This window comes from Tachypleus tridentatus, chromosome 8 (assembly GCF_004210375.1).
Source record: "Tachypleus tridentatus isolate NWPU-2018 chromosome 8, ASM421037v1, whole genome shotgun sequence".
Classification (NCBI taxonomy): Eukaryota; Metazoa; Arthropoda; class Merostomata; order Xiphosura; family Limulidae; genus Tachypleus; species Tachypleus tridentatus.
In genome coordinates this window covers 60,418,593-60,435,217 of record NC_134832.1, presented here as the reverse complement: position 1 = coordinate 60,435,217, position 16,625 = coordinate 60,418,593, and the positions used below count along the sequence as shown (strand labels likewise).

Genomic DNA, 16,625 nt, shown 5'->3' with positions numbered 1-16,625 from the left:
CCACTAATTGCAGCCACTATGATGTCTTATGAGCTATATAGTAGATAGGGACAGTGGGAATCTCATTAATCCATTCATGCACATCACTAATTAGATGACGAGGCATTTGGCTAACTTACGATAGGCGTAGTTACTCCTGCTCTTGGTTGAATTTCTTCACTTTGACATTCAGAGCACTGGGCAGAAATCACATTGCTTCAGCACTGTCCAATGTCATCTACACCTGATGTGGTACATTTAGTGCAGTTGATAATATATTCCTATTTATTTTAAATCACGAGTTCTTGTAAAGATATCTTAATGAGTTTGAAATTCAGAAGTTGCCATATTTGCTTCATTGAAGTTTTGGAACTTGGAAGAAAATTAATAGTGTGATATTTTCAACTTTGTGGGTTGAAGGGATTGCATAAGATCAGTTGTTTTTATTTCAGAATATTTTTATACAAAATACTGGCAAAACCCTAATAATGCTACCAAAGAAACACTGATATTTTGATAACTCTAGTAATAAAAAACCAATGGTAAAAACAGTAAGATGGAGAGAAATATGGCTAAAAAAATGTAAACAGTATATTTGAATGTGTGTGAACTTCAATTTTATGCAAATTTAGTAAGGTATATTATTTTGTTATTTCCAGGTATTTGTCCACCATTACTGTTTTTTCTTTTTGCAGTTTGATGAGATAGAGTATGCCTTTCAAGTGGCTGATTTACAAGCACGGCTAAGAGCTGCAGCCGTTGAGTATCAAACTAAATATCAAGAGTGCTGGAAACTACAACGTCATGTAGAGAAACTAAAAAAAAAACTGAAGGTATGAATTGGCATCATGGCTTTTATGAAGAAAAATATCTTAAAGCAAAAAAATGGAAAAGTATTTTAAAATACTGAGAATGTAAATTTATAGAAACTATTCACAGTTGTTAAGTATTAGAGTATAATTATTAGAGATGTTTGAATTGTGAAAAAAACAATATCTGTATCTAGTTGTTTGCTTTGATAGTACCTATTGTTTTGTTATTGTTTTATATTTAGACTTGAAACCTGAAAAGTGTTACTTTTATTTTTTGTAATATACTATTTAATTATTACAAATAAAAATTGTATCTGCATATTTAGTATTGAGACAGTTTTTTCATACATTATTCAGGCATATTTCATTTGGAATACTGTATTTTCTAGATATAAATACACTTGCACCATACTTTTCCTCCCATATCTTTATTAATTCACAAGTAATATAAATCATAACTCATCATAATGTTTGTTATACAAAATATTTCCTTCACTGTTGACTATACTTCAGTCACATTTTTTTCATGTTGAAGTTATAAGTAACAAAGACAAATCACATTTAATAAAAGTTCACTATATGTGTAATATTGTTAAATCTTGTTTTGAACTCTGTTATTGTTGTTTAAAATTATAAATGATTGTTTGGTGGCCATTGAACTCTTACAGTCATTAGTACTAGTAGAACCTTAATCAACCTCTCTAAGTCACTGTCTGCCAATAGAGCAGTCATCACTGTGGTTGCAATAAGAAAAATGAAACAGTTTTTAGTTGATTTTCACCATCATGGTTATCAGCTGTAAATTTTGAAACAAGAGAACAAGAAAGAGACGTTATTGTTTTATCATCATACAGATCATAGCAATAAAAATGTTCCACGATAGCATTTACCACTTTAAATACACTTGTTTGCAACAATTTTCAAATGATTTCCCTGCAAGATGTGAAGTATTGATCATAGAGCTTGCATTATTCAACTACTAACACTAAGCCATTGTTGAAAGGTAATTTTAATGCTTTTTATCATTTGCCAAATATTTTGATGACTAAAACAGCCACAATTTTGTGCAATTAACTCCTGATTTTTAGGGTTAAAGAGGTGCCTAAATGGGCATGATATGACTTGCCTCATAACTTTAGAATTTTGTGAAATTAGTTTTTTTCATAAATAGCTTATTGTCTAGTATATATCAGTAACACTTTATTGAGGTAGCAGTGTTTACAGTAGTACTTACCAACATGGCTGTGTCATACTTTCTCCATTTTTATGAGTAGAATAAAGCAAGAGCGTAATTTTAGACTTATTTTAAGTGTGTCTCTTGACTTAATAACATTAAAGATTATTATAGTATAAAGGTTTTACTCTCTATTCCATTTTTATGTGAAAACAACCAAGATAATGTTAAACTCAAAGAAACTTACCATTTTTTATGGTTTTGTTTTCTACACTGAACTAATCCATTGAAAGAATTCTGACACTAGTTTATTGGTTACTATTGTGGTAGAATAATTTCATTTTAAGTACCTTCACTCACAACTCCACCTAAGCTAGAATACCGTTATTAAAGTAGAAAATGTGTATTCAACTTTTGATCCCAATATTTGAATGAAATTTAACTACCCAAAAAAAAAATTGGTGTGGGTGTGGCCAAATGGGGCAGTTTGTGCATTGTGGTTCACATCCAAAGAACAAAAATTACACTCTGCACTTTTGAACCATGTATGCATCATAAGAGTGACAGCCAAATCCTGCCCTGACAAGGTGTTGACTGCCTTCCTCACAGTCTATCACTAAATTTAGTCATAGGAAGTGGAGTAATCTTTGTATAGTTTTTCACAAATATCAGCATAGTTTTTGTATGTGCAGAAAAGAAAAAATTCCTTGCATAACAATTTTTAGTAAATGCTGTGTAGTCACTGGAAATGTGCTCTTTGTTATAACAAAAATTTAGCTGGCTACTTAGACTTGTAAATGTGTAATACATTTTTTCATTTGTATTACACCAAGTTCATGGTTTGAATCATAGATAGTTTCTGAAAAAGGTAATTTGTATGTGTCTATTAAGTAAAATTAATGAGTTAAGAATCCAACTAAACTACCTATCAACTGCAACTTTTATATTATTAGTTTTCAGTAATAAGTATAAGATGTTGTTTACTGAAATTTACTTGAAATAATAAAATAGAAAGTTATACTGCTAATGTTGGTATTTCCTACTTACACAAAAAGTAACGAGCTAAATTCAACTTAATATGAGAGTGACAGTGAAACAAGTATAATTTTATAATAAAAATAGAAAATACATAATTAACTGAATTTTGGATTACCTGTATGTTCATTCAGGCTGGGTATGGCCTAATAACTAGCATGCCAAGCTGTTAATCATAAGGTTCTAGCCCACAATGTGCCACTGAAAACTTTCAGCTGAAAACACATCGTGAAAATGATGATAATGTTTTGCCTGAATGGTTTGGGTCTCTGACCCAGCTGTTTAGTCCTCATATTGTTGGAGTTGAAGATACTAAAACATTGTCAGTAAAGAAAATGTGCAAGATAGTCCTGTATGATGGTTATTGAGTTACTTAGTTTTTATGTAGGATTTTAATGTATTTAGTCATCAAAAAGATCTCCTGAAGCATTTTGTTTATTTCAACCACAGAAGAAAATTGTAGCATTTATAGTTGTGGCTCCAACAAATATTTTTGATTTGTTAAAGAACACTGATCACTCAATCTAATTTTGAATATATTGTACTGGAAATATTATGTTCTACCTTGTCATAACTGTGTGCAGATCACTGTTAAATTTGCAACTTTTCACAGACTTAAATTTTACTTGTATTTAACAATAAATTAAAGAGGTGTAGTTCTAATAAAGCAACATTGTAAATCCAAACTTTGTGATTTGGTCTGTTAACTAATGTATTTTTTTAGTTGTCTCAGTACTACAACTTTGTTTTCTTTAGGATAAATGTGATGTTAATGAGACCAGTAAGTCTTCTAATGAAAATATGTCAACAGATGATAAAAATTCTGACTCCTCAGGTAAATGTTTACTGTATTTATATTGTTTTTGTTTTTTTTAAATAAGCATTTTATAAATCTGTTTATATTCTTGAGTACATACTTACTTCATTCATACAGATGAAATAAACTTGAGATTTAGGTCAAGCATGACCTAGTGGTTTGCATGTCCATTGTTCATATCCTGTTGCCACAGAAATGTAGCCCATACTTTAAGGCTGGAGGTATTTTGTAAGGAAGCCAGTTACATTCCACTGTTTGAGTAACAAAGAAGTTAATGATGTGCTGTTGACTAGCTCCTTCCCTCTAGACCAGTGATTCTCAACCTGTGTGCAGTGAGAGATTGGCAGGTGTGCCATGGTGTTTTTGAAACACATTCAACTTTCTTGGGATTTTACAAGCAAGTCAAACACATCAGTTAATAAAAGCTACTATAGAGACACTCTGAAACCTTCCAAAACATTCTATGGTTTTCACTGAACTTGAGCACTGAGAAGTTCATACTTAAATTTCATTCTCAACTGCAACAGTTTGACTGTTAGTTTAATTGTGGTGCAACAAGCGCTTGGTCATAAATGATGCATCAAACAATGAAATGCTTTCTGGAACATGTTCTCATTCTGCGGTAAGCTACAGCTACTATGCTGTAGGTAGGAATTTTATATCAACTGTAGAACTTCATGCTTATCGTGTATGAATTAGCTTTATCGTTTATCCATGGAAAAATATTTAAGTAAGTCTGGTGCTGCAAAGGAGAATGTGTTGAATCAAAAGCAAGGAATCAAACGAAAGTACGAAAACAAATACATCAAATATGGTTTTACCACTTTGGAACCAGAACATTCTCAATTACCATTCTGCATACTCTGCAATGCAGCTTTATCAAATGAGGCACTTGTTCCTAGCAAACTGAAGAGAAACTTGGAAACAAAACATTCAGCTCTGAAGGATAAACCAAAGGAATACTTCGAGAATCTCACAGCTCAACAACATGAACAATCGAGGAAGCTTGTGAACTACATGAAGCTGTCTGGAAAAGGATTGATTGCAAGTTATAACGTTGCTCAATTGTTGGCAAAAAGTACGAAAGTACGAAAACAAATACATCAAATATGGTTTTACCACTTTGGAACCAGAACATTCTCAATTACCATTCTGCATACTCTGCAATGCAGCTTTATCAAATGAGGCACTTGTTCCTAGCAAACTGAAGAGAAACTTGGAAACAAAACATTCAGCTCTGAAGGATAAACCAAAGGAATACTTCGAGAATCTCACAGCTCAACAACATGAACAATCGAGGAAGCTTGTGAACTACATGAAGCTGTCTGGAAAAGGATTGATTGCAAGTGAGAACGTTGCTCAATTGTTGGCAAAATGCAAGAAAGTGCATACGGAGGTCGAATCAGTCATTGCACCAGCATTAGCGATCATCGTTGAAACTATGCTTGGAACAGATGCTGCCAAAAAGGTTTAGCAAGTTCCACTGTCCAATGACACAATTTTGCGCAGAATTGTAGACTTATCGTCAGATTTGAAGTATCAAGTTTGCGAACACTTTGAAACACCTGAAGATGAATTGTCTCTGCTATGGTCTCTTCAGTTTGATGAATCTACTGATGTTAGTGAAAAAGCTCAAGTTCTAGCTTTTGTGCAATTCATAAAAGTTGGAAAAATCGTAAACGAATACTTATTTTGCAAAGATTTAAAAAGTACAGCAAAAGGCCATGACATTTTTGAGTTGGTGAATTAAAACATTTTGCTCTTCAAATTACATTGGAATAACTGTGTCAGCATTTGCACCGATGGCTGTCCTTCAGTGCAAGGAAAAAAGAAGGGATTTGTCACTCTGGTGCACCAACAAAATCCAAACATTAGAATTGTTCACTGCATGATTCACAGAGAGGCATTCGCCTCCAAATCTTTGCCGAAAAATTTGCAATCTGTTATGAATCAAGTTATTCAAGTGGTGAATTTCATCAAGTCTCAGCCACTTCAATCTCAACTTTTCTCTCTTCTCTGTGAGGCAATGGATTCAGACTACAAAATGCAACTGTATCACACTGAAGTTTGATGGCTTTCAAAAGGAAAGGTGTTAAAGCGTCTTGTCCAACTAAAAACTGAAGTAATTTCATTCTTAGAGGTTGAGGAAGCAGGTTTTGAATTTTCTTTTCATGAAGAAATCTGGTGGCTGAAGGTTCAATTTCATTCCGACTTGTTTGACAAATTAAGTTCTCTGAACTTAAGTCTCCAAGGACCATCTGAAAACATTATTACTGCAACGTCCAAACTGAAAGCCTTCGATGAAAAGGTGACACTGTGGAAGAATAAGATCTCAAAAGGAGTCCTTGACTGTTTTCCTTCTGTTAATGAATGTCTGTCAAAGAAGAAAATTGTCCTTCAAATTTTGAACACATTAAGCGACCTACAGTCCGCACTAAAACATTACTTCCCGTCACTTGCTGTCGACAAATATAACTGGGTGACCTATCCATTCGGAATCAACAAGACAACAAATCTTACAACTGAGGATGAAGAACAACTCATTGATTTATGAAAGGACAAATTTTTATCAGTCATTGTTTCCCAAAAAGAGCATTAAAAATTCATATCCTGCAACAGTTCAAAAGCAGTTGAAGTTCTGCTTTCATTTGTGTCTTCATGGTTTTGTGAAACTGGATTTTCAGCATTGACTGAAATTAAAGCCAAAAAGAAAGAGGGGCTTCTTACAGTCGATGATGAAATGTTTTACAGGCAGGATATTTTAAGTATATGGATCTTGTCTACTAAAGGATTTTCATAAGCATCAGAGCTGTATAAGCATCTGTTTGATATATGTCCATAATGTTATCCATTGGTTATGTGTTCTGATTTTGTGTAAAGAAAATACAGTGCTGATATTTACTGACAGTTATTTTACTAGATTTTAAAACTATCAGAAAAACTTGCTGCAGTTAACAGTATTCTATTGTGCCAGTACATATTTCTGAAAACCATTTTAGCTTTGCAGAATTATCTATCTTACTTTAAAAAAAATCATGTCTCCATTTTATTGAATCTTCTTTGTCAATACTTCAAATAAATATTTAGCTTCATTTTTATGTGGAGAATTTTGACATTGAGTATAATATGTGCATGTGTACAGTTATATAAGAAAAGAATTGACAAATCTTTATCACAGAAAAACCACATGTAAGTTATACTGTCAGAATATAACCAGTTGAAGGTAAAATAAAATACTTAACTAAAATTATTAAGACAAGCAGTTGTTTACATATATTTATGAACTGAAATGAAGTCATCACAATAGTTAATAAAAACAAAGGTGAATTGTAGTGGAATGAATACACTATATTGAAGTTAGTTATAAGGCTTAAAGTTTTATATAGATATAGTTTCTTAACTTTAAAGTCTGATTGTGTAATAAGAGTGCACTTGGTTACCCCCGACTTTCCGTGTAAAATATTATGAATGTCCACACAATTAAACAGAGTTGAGAAACTGAATAATTTACTTGCAGCTTTGAAATAATTAGGTGTCTTCAGTTTGAATCCACGTAAGTTTTAAAGAAACGTAATGAACACAGGTCATCATGAAAGTCAGTATAAGACCATAAGCAATATTATTAGGCAGTCTAGTTTAAAATGTAATTAGTATAAAGTAAATATATGAAACTAGTAAAACCAGCAGATTAAATACTAACATTTAGCTTTTGTTTCTGATTACCTGGTACATTTTATTTAATTAGTTTTAACTAGCCCATGTCATGACATTTCTTTTTATTTATATTGAGTGTTTTGCAGAGGGTAAAAGTAATACAAGACAAACTAAGCAAACCTTGTTGAACCAAACAAGTTTAGTCCTAGCTAGGCTTTTTGGACTTGCTTCTGACAGTGGGCAAGGGAGAAAGGTCTCTATCATTTATTTTGTATATTATGCAAATAAACTATTCAATATGAAACATTAACAAATAAAAGTAAATTTTTTCTATATAATAAATTTTTACCAGAACATCAGTTAAAGTACAGTTGCATTTGATATTTGAAAATAACCCTACAACCCCTGAGTGAGGGTAAAGTGGTTATTTTTGGAAACCAGTCTTAATAAAATAGTGTGATAGTTCTAAAATTTTATTTCATACTTGAGAATCAACAATTCAGATATTATTTAAATTAAAAGAAGTAATGAAGGGCCATCAGGTTTCTTAATTTATAATTTAAAATAATTAAATCAGAAAGAAGAAGAAAATGCTTGAAGATGGGAAACTTTTTGTTTTTCAAAGATGAGTGGTATCACCAGGCAAGGTGATATTTTGGTCACTTTTAGAAGTGCATCATATTTTTGTTGTACATGTGTTTCATTCTTCCAACACTTCATTTCAGCTGGTTTTACAGATTTTTGTTTCATCAGGAATATATTTAATAAACGGGAAAATCTGACTCACTTTATTTTGAACTGTTGTATGCAACTTATTTTAATACCATAATTTAATAAATGAAAGGCTAGTCAGTATAAGATTCCAGTATTCACCTTAGGTTTATTTCCTGCAGAAGAGCCATCTGGAGTGAAAGTTTCAACTTGCCAATCTGTTGCTAAACTCATCAGGTCTTACCATAGTGACAACTCTGCCAAGTTATACAGCAAAAAGAAACTTGTCAAATCAAACAATAAGGATCAGTTCACTAAGCCTAGTGATACCCACTTGGAGCTGCTTGCCTCTTACAGTTTTGGCAAACCCCTGAAATCTGGTAGTGATGCAGACACTGGTGAATCTCTGCCTGCAGAAAAATTTCCCAGTGAAAGTGTTCTTACTGTTAAACAGGTACTGAGTTATAGTCAGTATTTATATTACATTAAGAGAAAAGTGTGAATAATGTTTTAGAACTTTGGTTACTACCAGTTACTTGAGTATGAGTCTATATTAAATTGGTTATATTAATAAGAATCAAAACTACATTTAACAAGATTTTAATAACCACTAACAGTAGCCAGTGGTGTTTCGTTAACCTCTGAGGAACTTAAGTTTAAACATTATGTTAATGATGGTAATAATTATAAATTTTTTATCAAGTTCTGGACAAATCTTTTATCTCAAACTTCTAATTAGCATCTGTTCCAATTACTTAGAGTATGCTTTTCTACCCCTTCCACCCTACTTGTTCCTGATTTTTATCAGAGCTGCTGTATTTTCATTGCATTTCCTTGTATCTATCTACTTTATTCTGGTCTTTCTCTTGTTCTTTTTCCTTACACTGTCATACTTATTTGTGTACAACTGAGTGCCTGCCTGAAGTTGATTCTTCTCTTGTTACTAAGTTGGGGCCAGTTTTGTTAGTGTTCCATTTAGTACAAGCTTGCAAGTGATAAAGATTTAAGTACTATAACACACACTTTGTTAAAATTCCATTATTAAGCAACATACAGTAAGTAACTCAACTTTATATTATTCATATTTAGTGATACTATTAAAACAGGGGTTTCATGTTAACTAGCTTTGTGTTGCATCAAACTTTAAAACACCACTGTGCTGGTGATGAACAGTTTCTTGTTTTCCTTCAGGCTGTATGAAGATGGTAAATTGGAGCAGCAGTAGACTATTATATTGATGTGTTTCAAGATGGCTGGTATAAGTATTAAAACTTTTATTGAAATAAAGTAGAGAACATCATTTCAACTTTCTGAGGTCATCTTCAGGTTAACAAAGAACCTGAAGATAACTTAACAAGGTCAAAATGTTAGCTACTACATTTTAATAAAAGTTTTAATACCCGTACCAGCCATCTTGAGATACATTTTTACTTCCAGTGGGTTCCTCATTGTCAATACTATTATATCATTGACCAGATTTATACAGGGTCAACAAAAGTCATGTTGAATTAGGGGTTATGAATAACAATGAAAAAATCATAATCACATTTTAGTTTATTTAAGTTGGTTTTTTTTTATTGTTTATTCAAAATCCTTATGGAGCGTACCTTTTGTGCTCACTGTATGTTGCATGTGAAAGTAAAACAGTACTATTACATATGACCAGGATCTGTGAACCTTTGTTAGAAAATTAAGTTTGTTACTTAGTATCTGGGTATTTCGTGTGAACACAATCAGTGTAACATTAAACTGTGCACTGCTGCTTCTCCATACTTTTGTATTTGGTATTCAGAGTTGTTGTTTGCCTTTTTTGTATGTTTTACTTTTTTTGTCAATATTTTGTCCATGTACAATTCCAAAATCTCTTGAGTGTTTTGTTACATGTATTTTTAATACTGACATGGGTTAATCTATTGTATATGAAGTAATGGGTTTCATGATCCATTGAAATGACCCAGAACTCGCCTTGAGAAGGTGGTGTATTCATTTTCACTTGTTCCCACCTCCCATCAACCCAGCATTATAAGTATGTTGGGTTCTCTTTATTGTGAGATAGGATAGTTTTTCAATTCAAATGAGGGCACCAACTATCAGGATTGTAGCCTTGTGTGTGTGTATACATCACTTGAGTGTTGTCCACAAACACCATTTGATGTTTTAGTCACAAGTTTAATACAGTTTTCAACAGGTTGCGTATGAAGTGGAAACTGTGCAGTTTTAATCATGGCACATCCTTTGATTTCACTATAAGTTCCAATTCATTGTCTGAAAGTTTCATTGTTAAAGGTAGCACTGTCAAAGTGAAACTTTACTGATAATTAAGCCTCCATAGTCAGCTGCATCATACCTAAGTGGTAGTAGTTTAAATTGTCTCACTATTGATGTTTTCTTGTTTTCGTGATCTTGGGATTCTTCTTAGTACAAACTTCCTTGTATGTTGTTGGTCATCTGTAGCCATGGTTCAAAAAAAGTTTTACAGGTGACGACACACACACAAAACAAAAACATTTTCCTATATAACTTGATCCACTATTCTGTGGTTGAGTTCTTCCCTGAGATAATATGAGAAGGATGCTAAGTCTCCACAGATGTTTAGCATTGTCTAGGCATGTCAGATTTGGTTTTGCTTGTGTGCAGTATTGGAACATACACTTTCATTATGTGTTGAATGAGGTTGACTGATAGTTCCTCAGTTTTCACATATAGATAAAGAAGAGTATTTAATAGTTGTTGTACATTGTGCATGTGATAGAACATCAAGACTCTTTAAAAAAATCCACTTGAGTATTCACCTCTTGCAATAGCTTGGACCATCTCCAGCAGGTAGAGCTAATCTGTACTTAAGTCTGGTGTGAACTTTGGAACACATCTACAAGGATATCCTCATAGCCTTCCAAACTTTTGCCAGAAGGACCTGAATTAGCTGTAAGGTCCTTTAGTACGTTGCAGTACTAGCCATTGCAATGGTTTCTTAAAATGTTCTTCTAGTAGTTGGATGACTCCACCTCTTAGTCTGGAGTCCTATCATATCCAATAGTTACTACTTTTCAGTATTTATGTTGTTTTCCACTAAATATTCTTTGCCACTTGTTTGGTACTTTCAGCAGTGTTAGACACAGGTGCTATGCATCTTAAATACTTTGATCCATGTTCCTCAAATGGTATCAATTTCTCCTCCATAACTATTGTTTTTTAATTTTTGCTTCAGAGTCTTGTCTTTATACCAATCAAAATATAGACTTTGAGGACATACTTCATCTAAATTTTTGTTATTTAGCTCTATTGTTGAGTTGTTCTCCTCATACATTATTCCTGTCTACAACTTTTGAACTATCCTGTTTTGCAGTTAGTCATACATCTTCCATAATTACATTTACTATTGTAGAAGCTGCTCTGTCAGACACTCCTGTCCTGTTGCAAGCTCCTGCAAATGCTGTTAATGGTAGTTTAATTTGAGGATTTGTACAAATAGTACTTTGGTAAAACCATCAGTATCGTGTAGTTTTTCATCACATTTACCTTTGTTGTATTGTCTGTGTTTTGTCTGTCATTTTTGTCTTTCTGCACACAGAGAGATAATTTTCTGGATTGTCTTTTTCCTTTTCTTGTAGTTTCTAGTAGTAGAAGTGTTGGCTGAACTTATAATCACATTTCTGCCACTTTTTTAAAATTAAGAGGAAAGTCTATTCTCTAATTAGTAATTTGAAATCCTTAGTACAGTTACACACACACACACACACACACACACACACACATAAAATCTGAACACTTACAAGAACAAATGTTAAAACACTTTTTGGTGCTTGTTCTTGGAATTCTGTGGCTTTCTGAGTCTCACTTTGACTTTGTTTCATTGGTTTTATAAGCGTTCTGTGTTCGTTATTATAGCTTCTAATCATTGTAAACGTACTCATGACTCACAAGAAGTAATAGAGCTTTCACCCACATCTTCTCAGCATCTTCAGCAGCTGTCTGATACTTCTTTAACAGTAATATTTCTTTAGTTCCTTCTTTACCTTTATGTTGAGATAAGCTAAGAGGTAATACTGCATCACATCTTGATAGCTTGGTAATATACAACATTCTAGCTCCTTGGATGTACCAAACATGCGATACATTGTAAAGCTCCCTGTTATCACTTCTTGAACCATAGTGTCAGAACTATGGTATTAATTCATAAACTTAGGGCAACTGTCACTTCACCACAAGAAATTGAGTGTCTCTCAACTGAGCATCTAGTCACTTGTATCAAGTAACAAATAGCACAATTATAGCATCAAGTGAGAAACCGAAGAAATAATGTAATGAATTAATTGAAGTAATGAACCAAATTAATTTGTATTTAAATGTTAAAAAAATGGAAACTTGGAACTTTTATTTAGATTGTATTGTTGTATTTCTCTAAAGTATAAAAATAACCACTCCTGAAGCAGGATTAAAGACATACTAATATGTACCTATATAATTTATATTAACCAAATACAATGGAATAAAGTAGTGTTTGAGTAGAAAATTTCCCTATATAAATTCTATGGGAAATTTGTATAATAAAATACTACAGCACTAAAGAATATGGGGGCACCATATAATAATTTTCAATTTGAGTAATATTTTACAGATTTTTTAGAGGCTGCATGAAGCAACTTTAACTCACTACTGGAAATAGACTCTATCCTATTGTCTGTTGACCTGACTGCATCTGTTTGCCCTTTCTTTCATATACAAAAAGTACCATATTTTATTTCCCATAGCATAGGAAAGTAAACTGTTTAATTTATTGATATCTGTAAACATTTTTTGGAAATGTCTGTTTTTATGTATACAGACTTTTGCATATTAAAAATCTACCATATATTATTCTTACCTTGTGAAACAAGGTCAAGATAAGCCACTCATTTGGATATATTTGGGCTTTCTCATGAGCTTTTGTGGGACACCTTGTTTTGGTGTCTTACCTACTGTTTTTAGCAACACTACCTTGTCTTAAGTTTAGAAATTTACTTTCTTAAAACAACCAGTTATGTGGTATTGCCTTCATAGTAAGAGGGATTATAGTATCATTTTTGTGTGTATAATGTTATACTCTCTGTCTAGAACAGCGTATTTGAGGGGTAGAAAATTCAAGCCTTTCTTTCTGTTATCTATAGGTGCAATTTATTATCCATAGTACTTGTTGGTTTGATTTGTTTTGATCAAATAAGAATTGCTTTTCATTTTAACATTGTATTCAGTCTTTTTTATACAGTGCTAGAAACTGAGTTTCTGATACGTGTGGTGAGTCCAGCACAAAATAAACCTTTGTGTAGCTTTATGCTCAGAATTCTCTGTAGGGCATTATAACTCTGTAGTTGACTTCTTGATCACAGTAATTGATGTTCTCCATAAAAATTCCTATGATATGATAAAGTTTTCCAACACTTACAGCACTTATGGTAGATTGTTGTTAGTTTTATATAAAATTTTGGCCTTTTTTTAATGGATAATGACCCTGAGAACATATAGGGACCATTTATAGAATTGATATATTGTTGTATTATAGACTAATGAAGCAAAACAAAAGTCATTTTCAAAACAAGACCATCAGATGGAAGATAAAAAAACTGACCCAGAAATTCAAGAAGGTTCAGAACAGAAAACAGTCATAGTAGAGCAACCAAAGTCAGCAGCTGTAGGAATGATCAAAATGGTAAGGACCCTCCTAATGAGTGATTCTTAAAAATGGAGTTGCAAAGCTCAAAAACTGTGATTGACCCATTAAGGAATATATTTCATTATTCTATGATACAGCACCTATCACTTTTAATTTTATTGCATCATTCTGTGATACAGTATCTATCAATTTTAATTTTATTGCATCATTCTGTGATACAGTACCTATCACATTTAATTTTATTGCATCATTCTGTGATACAGTACCTATCACTTTTAATTTTATTGCATCATTCTGTGGTACAGTACCTATCACTTTTAATTTTATTGCATCATTCTGTGGTACAGTACCTATCACTTTTAATTTTATTGCATCATTCTGTGATACAGTATCTATCACTTAATTTTATTGCATCATTCTGTGATACAGTACCTATCACTTTTAATTTTATTGCATCATTCTGTGATACAGAATCTATCACTTTTAATTTTATTGCATCATTCTGTGGTACATTCCACATTGCATTTTAGGACAGCACTGATAGTTGGAATGATGAAAAGTGGCATTTATCTGTGTAATGTTTAAATTTGTATTTGTTTTTAACCCTTTAACATTTAGAACTGTATGCCTCAAAACAGTAAATGTGTACTTAGTGTAATATTATTTAAAATATTTGCTATTAATACAACAGTCACTTGTGTATTTTAAGTACATACCTGACAAATAAGATTATATTTTGCAATATAATAAGTTTTTATTGCTGTAAGATTGTGAGAGAATATTTGTTCCTGTGCACATACATAATGCCTTTATCATTAAGAAGAGAGATTAACATGTAGATTGTGAGAGAATATTTGTTCCTGTGCACGTACGTAGTGTCTTTATCATTAAGAAGAGAGATTAACATGTTAGTATTTAAAGTGGTTAAATATTAACACTCAACCTCAATACAATTGGCCTTAAAATCCTATAGGTATGTGAAAAAAGTCAGTTAACTGCTGTAAGGTTCAAAATAGTTGATTGTTTTAACATAAATAATAACAGTAAAAACTGCTCTTAGTTCATACCTGTGAAGATGAATTTAGGTAACTTAAATATTATTAAGCCATGCTGAGGATAGATTATTATTAATTAATTAGCTGTACTGTTTCTATAATTTCCCATATAACTGTGGTAATAAAACACAAATTAAAATACTTCTTTCTTATTGGATATTATGTAAGTGATATTTAAGACTTCAGTTTTGAAAATATATTTTTATCCACTCTTTTTGCTTTCTAGCCATCACATTTGGGTTGGATCCTTCCAACAAGTACTACCCAGTTGTCCTTTTCAAAACTGTGGCCTGTTCAACAGCTTCAGAAAGTAATCCCAAGTTCACAACCTCAGTGTTGCCCAAGACTTTCTAACAGCTATGGTGCAACAGAATTTTCAGGGCAACAGTTTGCTTCTCCACAGTGTGATCCATGTGTGTCAACCTCCAACAGTCTTTTGGATGATTCTGGTACAGTTCAAATGTTGTAATAATGTAAATACTAAATGAGTGCTAATTTAGCTTATAAAACTTCTTTCATAAAATTTAAGATATATTTTTACAGCTTTTCTGAGTTGCTAACATATGTCTTCTGTTCACACTGATCAATTACACTATGTAAAAATTTTTGTTCCTGGATAATATGTGTTATTTCTTAATTGTTTATGTTGTAAAAGTACAGAAAATGGCCATTATTCCCTTCAAACTTTGCTTTTGTGACCTGGATAATGAAATTTAAAATTAACCTATTTTCTATGTAAAAACGAGCAAATTTGCACATTTTCATTTACATAAGGTCTGAATAAAACAACATATGAATCAAGATTTATATGTATTTATACTAAGGTTATACAAAAATATTTAGATGGGAGTAGTTTTTCGAGATTTGCGACTGTAATGTAAATCACTTTCACGTATCAGTCACCAAATGTAGTCTCCCATCATGTTTTCATTATATGCTCCAAAGTCACAAAAGCAAAGTTTGAAGAGAAAAATAAGTCTTTTCCATTTACCTTAGGCATAAGCAATTGGGAAATAACACTTTCTGTCCAGGAACAAGAAAAAGTAAAAATTTTGTTACGTAGTATTATTATGGCGATAATAACAAAATAATAAAAAAATGGCATTACAAATAAAACAAATATCATTGTGTTATTAATATTTACCCTAAAAATCTGAGTTGTAAATAACTTCAATATAAAGTAATAACAGAGCAACTTACTTGCTTAACCTAGTTTGTAATACAACTGTCATTGTTCAAGGTACCTGATGATATAAATGGTGCATAGACTGCTACTATGTTAGTCATATCTTGGCCACCCTGATGAGCTGTAGTATTGGTTGAAAGGACTTGTCGACACTGGTTGTAGCAGGGCAAATGTAGTTTAGTGAGGATACCATATTCTTATTTACTTTCATAACGTTCTGGGTATAAGTTGCATCTGTCTGTCTGTTCATGTAATAATTACAATAATTGTGTAAATAAGATGAAAAACCTTAGAATTAGTCCAAACATTTTCTCTGATGCATCTTTAAAATGTTACAGTTATAGCTTCTTTTTATTTTTTATTGTTATTGTATTAACTTAGTATTTGTTATTTTCAGAATGAAAAGATACCGGGTCATGACTTATACGTGTATACACTGATTTTGGGTACTTTGAAACAGTCAAAACTTGTCAGTTGCTAACCTGTCAGCTGTGTAACACACATGTACCAATAACTTGTATCTGTTAAATATTGTACTAAATTAGAGCATGT

General features: G+C 32.2%; 1 protein-coding gene across 11 annotated transcripts in view; it reads left to right on the top strand.

Moving 5' to 3' along the window:
- The window catches only part of LOC143222473 (tax1-binding protein 1 homolog), a 50,184-nt gene that overhangs the window by 28,402 nt on the left and 5,157 nt on the right, over window positions 1-16,625 (top strand). For 6 of the 11 annotated variants that reach the window (XM_076449048.1, XM_076449047.1, XM_076449051.1 and 3 more), the window contains exons 9-13: window positions 675-812; window positions 3,757-3,835; window positions 8,350-8,636; window positions 13,722-13,868; window positions 15,114-15,336. In XM_076449048.1, coding sequence (XP_076305163.1) covers window positions 675-812; window positions 3,757-3,835; window positions 8,350-8,636; window positions 13,722-13,868; window positions 15,114-15,336 — 874 coding nt within the window. The remainder of the gene's footprint in view (window positions 1-674; window positions 813-3,756; window positions 3,836-8,349; window positions 8,637-13,721; window positions 13,869-15,113; window positions 15,337-16,625) is intronic. The other 5 variants (XM_076449054.1, XM_076449053.1, XM_076449057.1 and 2 more) reach the window with 1 other exon arrangement.